Below are 17,311 nucleotides of genomic sequence, written 5' to 3' on the forward strand. Positions count from 1 at the left end.
CCATCTATAAATTAAACAACTAAACTATGTCAAAGAACTTAAAAGCAAATTGAAAACATACTCATATAACAGTATCATCCAATTACAATGAGTTGAGATCTGGAAAATGCAGATAATCCATTGGGTTATTTCCAATCTTTATTAAAAAATATTTAAGCTTTTTGAATAAAATACATAGAATATACTTAACTTTATTCAGTAAACAGATATTGCATTATAATTTATGAAAGTGAATCATCTAGGAAAAGTTTTACATCGTAATGCACTATTTAGTCTATAGGAATTTAAAATCTGTAGGAATTTAAAATGTGTAAGTTTGTATGATTTGACATAATTTTATGTATGAAATCTAAGTTGACATGTGGTTTTCATTTCTTAAAAGTTTAAATGTTTTTACTTATAATTTTTATATATTCAAATCTAAACTGAAATGCGACTTATCTTTTAAAAATTCCCAGGAATTACACAGTATCATGTAATGATGCTTAAAATAATTTTAACTACTTCTTACTAAAGAAAGGTATTTTATAATTTATACCAGTCTGAGCTCTAAATGATACAGTAAGCCAATTAAGTAATTTCTTCACATTTAGCTGCCTAGAATTCCTGGGTTCTGCAAGAACTGAGAAGTGAATTTTTACCTCTAGAATCATGGCTTCTGAATTAAAGTGTTGTTAGTGTATGTAGTTAAGGGAAATCTTGAAATATTAGAACTCCTAAAATTGGACTCTCTATAATGCACACATGGAAGCTTTCTCTTCTAGAATGGGACCATCCACAAACACAATTCTACCTGACTAATAATCATGACATTTCCAGACTCTCCCTCACTAGTAATTAAACTTGGCATAGTATCATTTTGTCTTTCAGTAATATAAATAGCAACAAATTGCCCCCAGATGTCATTTTTTTGCATCTTATCATTGTGAGCACTCTTATCATTTCACTAAATGAAGAAAATGAGGAAGCAAAACTGGAGGAATTAAAAACTTGGTCCTCAGGAAAATGGAATATCTGCTCCCTTTTTGGAAACTGTCAGGATTACCAGAATTTATGTATCTCTTCTATAGAGGTACTTTCCCTAACTTAGTAAATAGTTGCTGAATTTCATAGAAATCTCTTCACAGCATATTGAATATAGTCTTCTACATTTCAAAATCGGGTAACTTTCCTGGCATGGTTTCTGTTTTGGTACATATATTATTTATCTAGAAGAATACAATGCCTTTCACTTGAAATATGTATTTAGGTGCTTTTAAAGGAAGTATATTTTTAACCTTAAAACTGCTAAAATTTACACTTTTTACTTGCTGACATTATTAAATGCATTTTACCTGATAGCAAATCTTGCGATAAGACAATAATTATTTGAAGTTCACTGCCTTAATAACCATTGGTTTTTGAAGGCATTTAATTCCCAATGTCCAAAACTACCTTATAAAACTCTCAAAACCATAAAGAAAATAATTTATGTAGAAATCTTTTGTGTTCAAAAAGGTTACATGTGAAGCTTATAGAAAATTATTTACAATTCTGTTTGTTCAAATATCTGCAAACATATGTTTGTGTTGAATCTTTAATTTTACTGAGGAGAAGTGAACATTTGTAATAACTTTTAAAACAGAAATACATAAATGTAATAGCTATCTAATATCAATTTTTATTTTAAAAATATTGGAAGTGACTACTACACATAATAGAAGAATGTCCTTTTTAACTCTGATTTTACAAGTTAAAAATATGACAATGCCTGCATTATTTTTCCTTTTGGGATTAAAGTCACCTGTTATATAGACAAGTTTTATTTATGTTGTCCTCCTATAATAAAAGTGAATTACTGAATAGAATATTAGTGTGAACACTCATACTATTTCTACTGTCATTTTCATGAAGACCAACCTCCCCCACTGATATTGGAGTTATACAAATACTAAAACAATAATTCAATCCCATGTTTCTGGGTTCTTAGTTGAGCCAAAGGACTGTATGACTGAATATGTATGACTGAACCATGTCTATTCATAACATAAGGTGAACTGCTTATTAGCATTTTAGAGAGTGGTTCAATTTTCTACCATCTAAAATATGTAACATGTGAATTGTCAAAAAAAAAAAAATTACCATGATATTACTTGGGTTGGGTTATTTAACTCATCAATTTTAATTTGGAAATTAAGAAGAAAAATATTTTCAAAGAGGGCCCTCTGAAGACATTTCTTTCTTAGAAAGGTCATTTTATGCATTTACAGGGGCTATTTTGCTCTGAGCTACTAAAATGTATATCTATATGATACTATTTTTCTAGGACAGGGAGGCTTGGTTTATTTGAAGGGTCATAAAAAACACACGCACATAAAATTCAGCTGCTCATCTATTGCCTATCTTTTGCTCTTTCAAGAATTATATATAGACAAAAAGTGTGCGTTTGTTGTTGTTGAAAACAAATACATCCATATAGTACTGCCTTAAACATGAAAATTTTGAAAAACATCACCTTACATTCCCCCATAAAAAAGCAAAAGACATTATGTGTTATGCTCAAAGATCACGAGTTACATACTAAATTGGCTTCCAAATAGCATATATTCTAAATACTATGTTGCTTGCTAAAACTTGTAAAATTCAAGAAAAACTATTTCCTTAATGAAGCACTTAAGAGTAAAACACTGAAATCCCAACAGGTTTGCTACTTTCAGTTATATGTGCTGAAGAAATATTCATTAAATGGAGCAGTGGCTCAGCAACACAATTTCCAAATGCTTATTACATAAATTTTAACATTATAACTTACAGAATATAACCACCAAATGGAGAGCACAACTAAAAACAAAACATTAAATGCATTTTATTTTACAAATGGCAAAGGAAATAAATCCCAGATTAGGTTAAAATGTTGGGCTTGATACCTTATCAAAATGGCCTTCATGAAAATATTTACTCAATGGTAGTTCTACATATCTCCCAATCCTGTTTTAACGTTAATTTACAATGTAAATTATATTTTTGAAAATCTTCAATGAGTGAGACAGATGCACTCTTAAATCAATGGAATTTTGAAAAGTATTGGAAACTTTAAAACTTCAACAATGTTCTCAATTATATACTTTAACTTCCCATATTTTTAAAGTTGAATGACTACTTCCAGGTAATAGATGCACTGAATAAAAAGGATTTTTAATTGTATCTGAGGCATTTTTCATCTTTTTATCAATGCATAAAAGAAGATGGAATTTGGGCACAGAAGGCTTTCCCAGTTTTGAGGGGAAGTTGACAGTTCTAGCTCTGATATTTTTGTCTTGAATTTAGCTGGGTTTTCTCTAAATTAAATCAACTAGTTAATCCTTCTCTTTCAATTTTGTTCAACTAAACTGGGCATGAGTCACTATCAGAAGAATATATAAAATTTTAAAAGTTATAAATACCCTACTTGTAGAGCTTTGATAATGTGTGGATATTTTTGAAATACAAGAATATTCTGGTTTAAAAAATATGTACCTGCAGCTGACAAAATTTGTCTCACAGATATGAATGTTAGAATTATATTAAAAATTGCTTTCTTTTTTGGTTTTAGTTAGGTTCCTGAAAAAGAAAAACGTCCTACACCAAGACTCAGTATTGCATTTGTACAAAATAAAATGACTACATATTAAACAGGCAAAGATAATACTGTTTCTCTCTGGTAATGGGATATCACATGCTTTAGAGTAGGGTTTTTGAAAACTAACTTCTATTAACTCCTTTTGGCAAAGCGGCTAGCATTCATTAATTTATAGAAAAACTTTTCCATTTACTACCCTAATGAGCAGAATGAAATAATACTCCTTCTCAAGGGAACTAGCCTAATCCTGGAGAGATATTCATACACTATTGAAAACTGGTATTTTTCTGGTTAGTTGGGAGCAAAGTACTAGCTTGGTAATGGTATCTATAGAAAGAAAGCCATGAAAAATAAAGCTACAGCTTTTTCTTCAGTGATACCATCCCCATTCAAGAGGTTTAAATTCGTTCTCTTGAGAAAGTCATAGATAGCAGTTCTGAGAGCTTTCCTTTCACAAGGGAAATACATATTTAAAATGTTAGGAGAATGTATCTAGCTTTCAGGCCATTCTTCCATCAGGACTTAAAGCTTCAGGAGAATACCATAAATATTTTGCTTTTTAGGAAAGAAGGAGTTTAAATTCTCAATGGGATCAAAGAAAGTTATGGGAGCACATGGGGTATGAGATATTTCCAAATAGCTTCAGAATTCTGCTACTCAGTATCAAATGCTACTCTGGAAAATATTGAACCCATACCCATGACATCACAATAATAGTCCTTTCATTTCTAAATATTTTATTGTATTTATAAATTATTTATTTGTCAAGAAAGTGGTAAGTCCATAGTGTTTTAAAGCTTCAGGGTTCTGTGATATATAATTCTTTAAAAATATACTGATGGCCACTCGTGCTGTGGTATAAAACATCTCAAAAATATTGGTTATTTGAAAATGCCATATTTGGTGTACTTCTGTCCAATATTGTAGTACAGTGAAGATAGGTTAAGCACAGTCTATAACTGGCAAATTATCAGGATACAAATGTCAGGTCACGTTGTGATAAAAAACATGTGATGGTCAATAAAAACTGAAATGGAAACTCAGAAAAAATCATAACCAAGTGGAAATATTGAAGTTTTCCAATGGCCTGATGCATATTAATTCAAGACAGCTCCCCTTCTGACACTTCAGATAATATTGGTCATGGATTATTTTCATTATGGGAAGAAAATACATTTTTAATCCCACTGGTAGATTTTTCTAGCAGCATACTTGATGTAGTAAGTATATATTTAGATATATTGTAAATATACACAGTTGTTGAATAAATTATAGTGTTATGCAAAAATTCACACAAGGAGGCACTTGAGTGGCATGTTAGAAAATGATCTTTGGTAAAGGCAAAATGAAAAACCTGTTTCATTTAGTTACAATGAAAATATATTAACTTACTGAAATGGAAAAGATGTTTTTCAAATAGGCCACAAAATGGTAAATGCTATGGCTATAAACCTCTGCCTGTTTTTTCCTGTTTGCCATTTACAGTCTCTTTATAGTAGTAAATGATGATAGAAAGCTTTCACATTCAGAGCTGGTCATTTTCATTTGTTTTAACTTATTTTGAGGGGCAAAAAACCCGGTATCTGATCTCAGTAGTAGTTGCACAGCTGTATGGTATTGTTATTCAAATCCACAAATTAACTAAATGTTTTATTATGTAGATGACAAATTACTAATGTCCAAGGCTTTCCAGAACCATTTTTTTCCAGCATTCCTTTAAACTATAGAAGGATTTTTGTATCCGACCCAATTTAATTGTCAAAAATTGCTTGAAAAGTCCAGGGTTTTAATGTCTTCTGAATCTGTTGCTTTTGAAATTAGGCATTTCTGTTAAGTACTGAAAATGTATTGATGATATTATTCAATAGAAAAAAATAACTAAATGTAACAAAGGAACTGACTGAATATAAAAAATTTGGTACGTCACTGTACATTGTAATTTTAAAACATGAATCTGTCCTTTTATATTTTAGTCAAAGATGCAGGCATCTCTGATATGCTTGTCACAGTAAATTTGAAAGTCACAAGTAGTCAAAAGATTTGAAAATCATTTCAAGAGGAATACAACATTTGAAAGTTATTATAGCTAGTCAATAACATTTGAAAAACATTTAAAGTGGTTGGTTTATAGATATTGTATTTAATATGATGGCTTAATTGATCAAAAATTATTGGTAACTGCTATTCCATCAACTGTAATTGAAAATAATTGGTAACTTTACAAAAATAAGAATAGATCTTGAATTTTATATTTGGAAACTTGCTTTTAAGTGGTGTTTAATTAAAGCAAAGTTTCTATTGTTGCATGTGTATTTTTTAACCCATACCATTTGACCCATGAAAGTACAGTGGGTGGTATGGCTGGAAGATAATGGGGGATGGCTCAGATGTTACATAAGTAGGGTACCATGCCTCAGCCACAAAGTACGGAGCAGGCTGATAAAAGCAAGTTACCTTTTCTGTATTGGGTAGAATATTCAGTTCTCCAAGTACTTTCAAAGCCATCATGGTGATCAGGTGGAGAATCTGTCTTCTTTCACGACTCATGAGACAAACGGTGCTTTCATTCACAACTCCACGCAAGGTCATAAGGTAGTCATACTTGGTCATTCCTTCACCTATGAAATGGTTTTGGAGGTATGATTCAATTTTCTTTTGTTGTTCTTCTATACGAGGAAAATCAATAAAGAATCTAGAGCACATGTAACGTTCTAGGTTTTTGATTTCTGACATACAGGCTGGTTTGAAGCCATGAACCAGCAAGTTGCAGTACTTCAGAAGGCCACCACCTCTAATCTCTTCAGGTTTCCTGGTAGATATGAGCTTGTGTTGCAGATGCGTCATTGCTTCCTGGAAGTCTCCATACATGCTTTCAGCTACCACAACAGGATAGGACTCTTTGGTTAGCTTGGCATTTTTGTCATTGTAGAAGTCTAACATGGGATCCAAAACAATTTGAAAGGAATCTACACTAAATTCAAACTGCCGTCTGAGTGAACTCACAAATTTTAGTTCTAAATTCTTTCCAGTGTTATTTGAAAGGGAGATAAGACTCCAACAATCATGCCCATTGCAAACCTTGATGAATTTCTGTACGTAAGCCTCTTTCATGATATCTGGGGAGATCTTTTCTTTCTTTACACCTTTTGGTAAAAAGTCAAGTAGACAACCTAGAACTGCATCCTTAACAACCTGAAATTCTTCGTTACTTGGAAGCTCAACACCAAAAATAATGTCCAGATCCTTATAGCTGATTCCATTATGGCTTGCAAGTATGTAACTTGCTATGGAACCATTCAATCTGGCATCTTTAACAATAATTCCTTGCCCTATGAGTTGATCTTTCACAACATGAATGATGTCTTTTGGTTTTACCTCCATTGTGGGGAAATTCCCCTTTCCATGAATTGGAATTACTTCATCTAACACTTGATCCAGTGTTTTAACTTGATCCCAAGTGAGATTGGTGAATCTGATTTCAGACATTGTGAAGTCAGTAGATCACTAGACAGCAAGCAAAATATTGGGAAGAAATATGTTAGCACCTTAAAATCAATGCTAAAGCATATAAAAAAGTTAAAAATAGACTTACCCTCAACATAAATCATGATAATACTAGGAAGGAAACTACCAATATATTTAATCATATTTAAATATAAAAGTGAAATAAAAGCCACAATTATTATGTCAAAGATGTTAGATACATTGATGAATGCAAACAGATTTCTCAGGAATTTGCTGGAGTGACTGTTGATATAAAATGGTGGCCTTTTTCAATCTTTCTTCGTGTAAATCCTATGATGATGGAATTTCTTTGGCGATATAAATTTTGTTCATGGGATAACCATGATGTATCATTGAGATTAATTATCATGATTTTAAAGTGAGATCAGATAACATGTCTCTGTGTTAGAACCAATGGACTCAATAGCATAGTGTTTACAAGCAATATACATAATCTTCAATCCCATAAGCATCAGATCACTCTCTCATATACTTTTCAGTTTCATACATATAACTACTCTTACTTTAAAGAATATTACTGAAGTCTTCTGTTAGAGTATGAGCTCCTTTAATTCCTTAATAAGGAAAGTACCAAATTTAACACCTCTTCTATGTGCCCAGTAGCCCTTTAAAAAATGTTAGTTGAAGGGATGTCAATTTAAAATGAAAAACAGATGAGATTACTAAATTTGTACCTGAAATGAGAATAAGAATATATAAACCCATAAGATTCCTAAGCTTTAAAAAATGTTCACTGTAGATTTGCAATATAATATGCTCAGATAATTTTATAGTTTAGGGAATTTTAGGAAGTTAACATTTTATAATGTATAGTAACACTATAAATGCAAGTAGATATAATTATGTAATTATGTACAATCACAGTGATTACATGGATCTTTAAGTACATTAATAAGCTGTCTAAATAAATAAATCTAGGAAAGTAAGTAACATTCAGCACGGATATACTTTTGGGGTTAGGCATTTGTTCCTGACTTCCAGAAATAAAAAACAATATGAAGCTTAAGACAGATTTGTGTAGAAAGTATTCATATTTCACCTATCTAAGGAGCTATCAAAACAGAATATAAATATTTGAAATTTAGTATTATGTCCTTCCCTAGTAGAACTACAGCAAACGGAATCATCTTATTTGACATCTACATGGACTAGTTTGATAGTACATGCATTTTGCAAAAGGCCAATTAAGCAACAGCATATCTGTGTTAGTGAGAAGGAAAAATTAAACCTATTCTGTTTCTCTGTATGAAATCCTTATATATATGAACTACAGACTGAATATTTATTTTTATTATATGATGAAATGACCCACGAAATAGGATGCTTATTTTAAGCTACTTTAATGACTGTTTATACAGTTTTATCAGCCACATGAATATCCAAATCAATCCTTAAAGACAGATGGATCAAACTGACTACATATCAGGCTTTCAGAATTTGATAACTTATCTATCCAATGAAATGATCTATATAGCATCTTTAGGACACTGGAAAGAGCAAGATGCTACATGAAGTGATACAACATGCAATGAGAACTGGTAATCTTATTTTCTAATTCCTTCTCCTGAAATTATCACTGAATTATTACAAGCTAACAGTTTGTTATACTCAAATTCTCAATCTAGAAAAAAATAGTTCATAATACTGGATGGCTTCATGTAAAGGTTTTAGGAAGAAAAACAATTTACCTAATACATATTTTTAAAATATCACATATAAACTATAAGATTTTAATTGATCATACAGCAAAAGTTCTAAAATTCCTTCTTCATGTGCAAATTTGTTTTGCAAATAAACATTTTCCTTTCCTTAATGGCAAATTTCCATTGTCAATATCAGTAAAAATTTTAAAAAATTCAATGTTCTAATCCTAGGCCTACAGTCTCCATGTAAATCATCTATGATCTGAAAATAAAGGAAAACATTTATGTTGCTATATTGACATTACTGAAATTACCAAATTCTTCCCCAAACAAAAGTTGACAGGACCTTTATATACAAATAAAACCATTCAGAGACATAACTAAAATAAATCATTGCTAAAATGCAGAATTCCTTGATGAAAAGATATCCTTCAAACCAAGAAATACGAAGCCCTACTTAACATCTTGGATCTGTTCCTAGATATCAGAGAAGGGAGAAGATAGGATTTTGTTTCCCAAACAGAATCACAGTAAGATCTTGCAAAGATAAGAAAGTGGCCCAAAATTCAACCTCAGTTTACACCAGGAAAGTGGTGTAGAAAAACTGTCCATCAGTGTGCAACTTTCCAATAGCCACTTAGTTATCTATGCTAGTGATTTCCAAACGTTATAGTCTTTTCAATTATCTACAAGCTTTAAAAGCACACATATAAAATAGTTAAGGCCTAGCATTTCTTAATAATTACAGAGACAGTGAAGACAACTTGCTAGGATGTGGAGAAATGGTGTCCTTGCATGAGCAACACATTTTTCAACTGTCTAAATCAAGGCTTTAATAATCAGTTAGTTTTTTTTAACTTTTCTCTAGCCATAACTATGAAAGTTTGTTTTTAAAATCAAGTCTATTTTATTGACATATCATTACTAACTGACAAATTCTGAGTTACCATATCACTAACTACCTTTACTGTTATATAAGAAAATGAAAATTATAAATTTTTAAAATTAGCCCTAGAAAAAAGTGTAATTATGATAAAAATTTGTGATACATATATACTCAAACATACATATACATATAGATATATATAAGCACAAAATATAATAAAATACATGTCACAATGGAGTAAATATAAGTGATTTGTACTGATCTGGAATCTATACATGCCTCCAACAAGGCTGACCTCTATTAACATGAATAATCAAGATTTGACAATAACGTTATGCTCCGTTTGGCACAGCTATTGTTCATTTTCACATAATGTACAATATCAATGTGTTATTAGTACAAATTTCAAATATGGCATTAAAGTAATAGGACTTATCTTAATGTGTAGATTATGGCTCCATATTTAATCACATATAGTAGAGTCAATCACCCATGTATCAAAAACAGCACATTAGAAAACTTGTTGGGAAACTTAATTTGAATTTTCTAAATCAAAAGTATGGCTAAATAGAAACTTTGGATGAATGTCATGGTAAAGGTGGAAAAACTGCAACAAAGCCACCCACATTGCTTATGATACTGTCTTGGATACAATCCAACTCTTAGTTACTGAAAGTGTGTTTACTGAGTATGAATTATAAAGCTACATTTTCATGAGTTAAAATTCCAAATTCAAGGTAGAAACTCTTCAATAACTTTCCACATAAACCTCAACAGAAGCACAAAACATGAAATTTCTAATTATCGTTTTCAAAATGTGGAGATCAGCAGTTCACATTGCAGAATATTTAAAACTTCTTTTGGCTCCCTGTCTTCTCCCAATTTACTTATCCTTTAAGCTAACATTTTTCCCATCTAGCCTAACCTATTAGTATGCCTGTAATGTATCTGACTATAGTAAATGCCCAAATCAATACATTGTGGTTTCCATTATTCAACTGGTTAAATTCATCTGGGAATGCAAAGCAAAGCAAGCAATTTGCCAAGATATCACAAAAGACTGTGAATGGATATTTGTATAACAAATAAAATGTAATTGTTCTCCCTATTACAACCCTATGTTCCCTCTGACCATGGGAAAAATAGGAAGTTAGCCACTCTTTACCTGTCTATATTAATATTAGAACTATATTTTCAAAGAGAATGAGAAAAGATGTCATACTTACATTGAAAGGATTACTTTCAAGAATGCAATATAGTTGAGTTAAAATGATTATTCAGATCCTTCAGTGAAGATAGGAATTTTCATATTATCACCGAATAAAGTCATAAACCAATCAGAAAAACTGCAAGATAATACAAGCAAAAATAAAGTTAATAGATATTATATACAAATATATAATGATGTCCCACAGCCAACAGTCCTGCAAATTATATATATATATACATACATGCATACACACACACATACATACACACAGAAGAAATGATAAAATGATTCCTCTAAAATAGTGGTTGTCAAAATTTAACATGCATTAGACTCTAATGCATGTTAAAATTTGACAACCACTATTTTAGAGCAATCATTTTATCTGTGTGTAAATACACAGATTTCTGGGTCCCACCTCTAGAGTTTCTAATTTAGCAGGTCAGATGTGGGGCGAGAATATCTGCATTTCTAATAACTTCTAAGATGATGCTGATGCTGCTGGTCAGGGAATGACACATTAAGAACTGCTACACTAAAGAAAACTGAGAAGAAATGGTAAAGGAAAAGGAGTCTCAATAGCAGTGCCTAGTCCCTCATATTTTGGCTATTTCTACTAAATTTAAAACATTACATTAAATAATACAGAAAATCCTAATCAAAGTGAATGCTCTTTTAAACCATAAACTTTTGAAAACATTTTAACAGTGCAATATTGTTTTGTGAGCTGGACATTAAGGCTAGTAGAAAGTCTTTCTAAAGCTTGTACATATTGTGGTCCTAAATCTAATTAGTTCTCTTACCTATAATAAATGATTGTATACAAAAATGAATTCCTGTACTTTACAAACTTTGAAGTTATATATCCATATATACCTACCTATAGACAAACAAGATTTTGGTCAGAATGTATTATATTTTACCAGTATAAAGAAGTATTAAACATGATTTGACTATGGGAAAAAGGTATTAGATATTTTATTTGACATATTGCATTTGTTTCCAAGAGAAGATATTAATGTCTGTGAGAAATAACGGTTCAGTATTTAATTAAACAATGATTTACTCATAATCAACCATTATCCCTTTAAAATACAGATACCTATTTCAGAAAAAATAGTATTTTCTTATATCAAGAAGAAAAGATGATACTTATCAAATAATATCAATTTGATGTTTCCATGCTGTGTTCAATAAGATTGTAGAATACCCTGAATAGTATACTGCAATAAAAAAAACTATAAAATAAAGTGTTAATCATCTCACAGAAGTCTCTTGCATTGTTTTCACTCTGTCAAAAGTAAAACCTATATTATTACTTTAACCTAAAAGAAAACTACCATTGGTATTTTACTCATTCAATACTGAAAGGAACAACAGTAAATAAAATACTGATTTTGATACTTGTGAACCAATAAGCCAGGTAAGGTCAGACAGAGCCCTCACCCAGTCATTAACTTTGTGTCTGGCTCCATGATGAAAAATGTAAGATGTCTACTGTTTTGTCATTTTGCTCTTCAAAAATAAAGTTGTGATATCAGTTAACTAGTTGGATGCTCAAATCATATACTTTTAATAATTGTTGGGAAATACAGAGGGAGCTGTAAAAGGAATAAAGCATTAAAATAGCTATGTAGCAATAAGAGAAACCCTTTTAACCAAATTATCTTAACAGTGAAATTTGATTTTCTTTTCAACTATCAACACTGCAGATATCTTTTGTGCTTGTTTATTGTGCTAATCCAAAGCAAAAGGATACCAAAGATAGTAAAAGGCAAAGCAAGTGAGTTGTTTTAAATGGTTCAAAAGTGATCTCTGTACCAACAGAGAGCTCTAGAGCTTTAGTTGCCTAATTATAGAGAAAGCTAATTAAAAGCAGAAATGTGTTTCCAATAGTCCTTATTGTATCACTAAGAATGAGACTGAGAAAGAAAATGTGACACATATACACCATGGAATACGATGCAGCCATTAAAAAGGATGAGTTCGGGGGGTGGAGCAAGATGGCCGAATAGGAACAGCTCCAGTCTCCAACTCCCAGCGCCAGCGACACAGAAGACTGGTGATTTCTGCATTTTCAACTGAGGTACTGGGTTCATCTCACTGGGGAGTGCCAGACGATCGGTGCTGGTCAGCTGCTGCAGCCCGACCAGCGAGAGCTGAAGCAGGGCGAGGCATTGCCTCACCTGGGAAGCGCAAGGGGGAAGGGAATCCCTTTTCCTAGCCAGGGGAACTGAGACACACAACACCTGGAAAATCGGGTAACTCCCACCCCAATACTGCGCTTTAAGCAAACCAGCACACCAGGAGATCATATCCCACACCTGGCCGGGAGGGTCCCAAACCCACGGAGCCTCCCTCATTGCTAGCACAGCAGTCTGTGATCTACCTGCAAGGCAGCAGCGAGGCTGGGGGAGGGGCGCCCGCCATTGCTGAGGCTTAAGTAGGTAAACAAAGCTGCCGGGAAGCTCGAACTGGGTGGAGCTCACAGCAGCTCAAGGAAACCTGCCTCTCTCTGTAGACTCCACCTCTGGGGACAGGGCACAGTAAACAATAACAAACGAAGCAGAAAGCTCTGCAGACGCAAACGACTCTGTCTGACAGCTTTGAAGAGAGCAGTGGATCTCCCAACAGGGAGGTTGAGATCTGAGAAGGGACAGACTCCCTGCTCAAGTGGGTCCCTGACCCCGGAGTAGCCTAACTGGGAGACATCCCCCACTAGGGGCAGTCTGACACCCCACACCTCACAGGGTGGAGTACACCCCTGAGAGGAAGCTTCCAAAGCAAGAATCAGACAGGTACACTCGCTGTTCAGAAATATACTATCTTCTGCAGCCTCTGCTGCTGATACCCAGGCAAACAGGGTCTGGAGTGGACCTCAAGCAATCTCCAACAGACCTACAGCTGAGGGTCCTGACTGGTAGAAGGAAAACTATCAAACAGGAAGGACACCTACACCAAAACCCCATCAGTACATCACCATCATCAAAGACCAGAGGCAGATAAAACCACAAAGATGGGGAAAAAGCAGGGCAGAAAAGCTGGAAATTCAAAAAATAAGAGCGCATCTCCCCCGGCAAAGGAGCGCAGCTCATCGCCAGCAACGGATCAAAGCTGGACGGAGAATGACTTCGACGAGATGAGAGAAGAAGGCTTCAGTCCATCAAATTTCTCAGAGCTAAAGGAGGAATTACATACCCAGCGCAAAGAAACTAAAACTCTTGAAAAAAAAGTGGAAGAATTGATGGCTAGAGTAATTAATGCAGAGAAGGTCATAAACGAAATGAAAGAGACGAAAACCATGACACGAGAAATACGTGACAAATGCACAAGCTTCAGTAACCGACTCGATCAACTGGAAGAAAGAATGTCAGCGATTGAGGATCAAATGAATGAAATGAAGCGAGAAGAGAAACCAAAAGAAATAAGAAGAAAAAGAAATGAACAAAGCCTGCAAGAAGTATGGGATTATGTAAAAAGACCAAATCTACGTCTGATTGGGGTGCCTGAAAGTGAGGGGGAAAATGGAACCAAGTTGGAAAACACTCTTCAGGATATCATCCAGGAGAACTTCCCCAACCTAGTAGGGCAGGCCAACATTCAAATCCAGGAAATACAGAGAACGCCACAAAGATACTCCTCGAGAAGAGCAACTCCAAGACACATAATTGCCAGATTCACCAAAGTTGAAATGAAGGAAAAAATCTTAAGGGCAGCCAGAGAGAAAGGTCGGGTTACCCACAAAGGGAAGCCCATCAGACTAACAGCAGATCTCTCGGCAGAAACTCTCCAAGCCAGAAGAGAGTGGGGGCCAATATTCAACATTCTTAAAGAAAAGAATTTTAAACCCAGAATTTTATATCCAGCCAAACTAAGTTTCATAAGTGAAGGAGAAATAAAATCCTTTACAGATAAGCAAATGCTTAGAGATTTTGTCACCACTAGGCCTGCCTTACAAGAGACCCTGAAGGAAGCACTAAACATGGAAAGGAACAACTGGTACCAGCCATTGCAAAAACATGCCAAAATGTAAAAACTATCAAGACTAGGAAGAAACTGCATCAACTAACGAGCAAAATAACCAGTTAATATCATAATGGCAGGATCAAGTTCACACATAACAATCTTAACCTTAAAAGTAAATGCACTAAATGCTCCAATTAAAAGACACAGACTGGCAAGCTGGATAAAGAGTCAAGACCCATCAGTCTGCTGTATTCAGGAGACCCATCTCACACGTAGAGACATACATAGGCTCAAAATAAAGGGATGGAGGAAGATTTACCAAGCAAATGGAGATCAAAAAAAAGCGGGGGTTGCAATACTAGTCTCTGGTAAAACAGACTTTAAACCATCAAAGATCAAAAGAGACAAAGAAGGCCATTACATAATGGTAAAGGGATCAATTCAACAGGAAGAGCTAACTATCCTAAATATATATGCACCTAATACAGGAGCACCCAGATTCATAAAGCAAGTCCTTAGAGACTTACAAAGAGACTTAGACTCCCATACAGTAATCATGGGAGACTTCAACACTCCACTGTCAACATTAGACAGATCAACGAGACAGAAAGTTAACAAGGATATCCAGGAATTGAACTCATCTCTGCAGCAAGCAGACCTAATAGACATCTATAGAACTCTCCACCCCAAATCAACAGAATATACATTCTTCTCAGCACCACATCGTACTTACTCCAAAATTGACCACGTAATTGGAAGCAAAGCACTCCTCAGCAAATGTACAAGAACAGAAATTATAACAAACTGTCTCTCAGACCACAGTGCAATCAAACTAGATCTCAGGACTAAGAAACTCAATCAAAATCGCTCAACTACATGGAAACTGAACAACCTGCTCCTGAATGACTACTGGGTACATAAGGAAATGAAGGCAGAAATAAAGATGTTCTTTGAAACGAATGAGAACAAAGATACAACATACCAGAATCTCTGGGACACATTTAAAGCAGTGTGTAGAGGGAAATTTATAGCAATAAATGCCCACAAGAGAAAGCAGGAAAGATCTAAAATTGACACTCTGACATCGCAATTAAAAGAACTAGAGAAGCAAGAGCAAACACATTCGAAAGCTAGCAGAAGGCAAGAAATAACTAAGATCAGAGCAGAACTGGAGGAGATAGAGACACAAAAAACCCTCCAAAAAATCAATGAATCCAGGAGTTGGTTTTTTGAAAAGATCAACAAAATTGACAGACCACTAGCAAGACTAATAAAGAAGAAAAGAGAGAAGAATCAAATTGACGCAATTAAAAATGATAAAGGGGATATCACCACCGACCCCACAGAAATACAAACTACCATCAGAGAATACTATAAACACCTCTACGCAAATAAACTGGAAAATCTAGAAGAAATGGATAATTTCCTGGACACTTACACTCTTCCAAGACTAAACCAGGAAAAAGTTGAATCCCTGAATAGACCAATAGCAGGCTCTGAAATTGAGGCAATAATTAATAGCCTACCAACCAAAAAAAGTCCAGGACCAGATGGATTCACAGCTGAATTCTACCAGAGGTACAAGGAGGAGTTGGTACCATTCCTTCTGAAACTATTCCAATCAATAGAAAAAGAGGGAATCCTCCCTAACTCATTTTATGAGGCCAACATCATCCTGATACCAAAGCCTGGCAGAGACACAACAAAAAAAGAGAATTTTAGACCAATATCCCTGATGAACATCGATGCAAAAATCCTCAATAAAATACTGGCAAACCGGATTCAGCAGCACATCCAAAAGCTTATCCACCATGATCAAGTGGGCTTCATCCCTGGGATGCAAGGCTGGTTCAACATTTGCAAATCAAGAAACATAATCCAGCATATAAACAGAACCAAAGACAAGAACCACATCATTATCTCAATAGATGCAGAAAAGGCTTTTGACAAAATTCAACAGCCCTTCATGCTAAAAACGCTCAATAAATTCGGTATTGATGGAGCGTACCTCAAAATAATAAGAGCTATTTATGACAAACCCACAGCCAATATCATACTGAATGGGCAAAAACTGGAAAAATTCCCTTTGAAAACTGGCACAAGACAGGGATGCCCTCTCTCACCACTCCTATTCAACATAGTGTTGGAAGTTCTGGCTAGGGCAATCAGGCAAGAGAAAGAAATCAAGGGGATTCAGTTAGGAAAAGAAGAAGTCAAATTGTCCCTGTTTGCAGATGACATGATTGTATATTTAGAAAACCCCATTGTCTCACCCCAAAATCTCCTTAAGCTGATAAGCAACTTCAGCAAAGTCTCAGGATACAAAATTAATGTGCAAAAATCACAAGCATTCTTATACACCAGTAACAGACAAACAGAGAGCCAAATCAGGAATGAACTTCCATTCACAATTGCTTCAAAGAGAATAAAATACCTAGGAATCCAACTTACAAGGGATGTAAAGGACCTCTTCAAGGAGAACTACA

The 17,311-nt window shown here is 34.2% G+C and overlaps 1 protein-coding gene across 1 annotated transcript in view; it reads right to left on the reverse strand.

Annotated features, from left to right (window-relative positions):
- Positions 1–4,318: 4,318 nt before the first annotated feature.
- The window catches only part of TENT5D (terminal nucleotidyltransferase 5D), a 31,033-nt gene continuing 18,040 nt past the window's right edge, over positions 4,319–17,311 (reverse strand). The window contains exons 2-3 of the mRNA XM_007992157.3: positions 10,879–10,998; positions 4,319–7,102 (exon numbers count right to left, since the gene is read on the reverse strand). Coding sequence (XP_007990348.2) covers positions 5,915–7,084 — 1,170 coding nt within the window. The 5' untranslated portion in view covers positions 7,085–7,102; positions 10,879–10,998 and the 3' untranslated portion in view covers positions 4,319–5,914. The remainder of the gene's footprint in view (positions 7,103–10,878; positions 10,999–17,311) is intronic.

The sequence above is a fragment of the Chlorocebus sabaeus genome, chromosome X, assembly GCF_047675955.1.
Source record: "Chlorocebus sabaeus isolate Y175 chromosome X, mChlSab1.0.hap1, whole genome shotgun sequence".
NCBI lineage: Eukaryota > Metazoa > Chordata > Mammalia > Primates > Cercopithecidae > Chlorocebus > Chlorocebus sabaeus.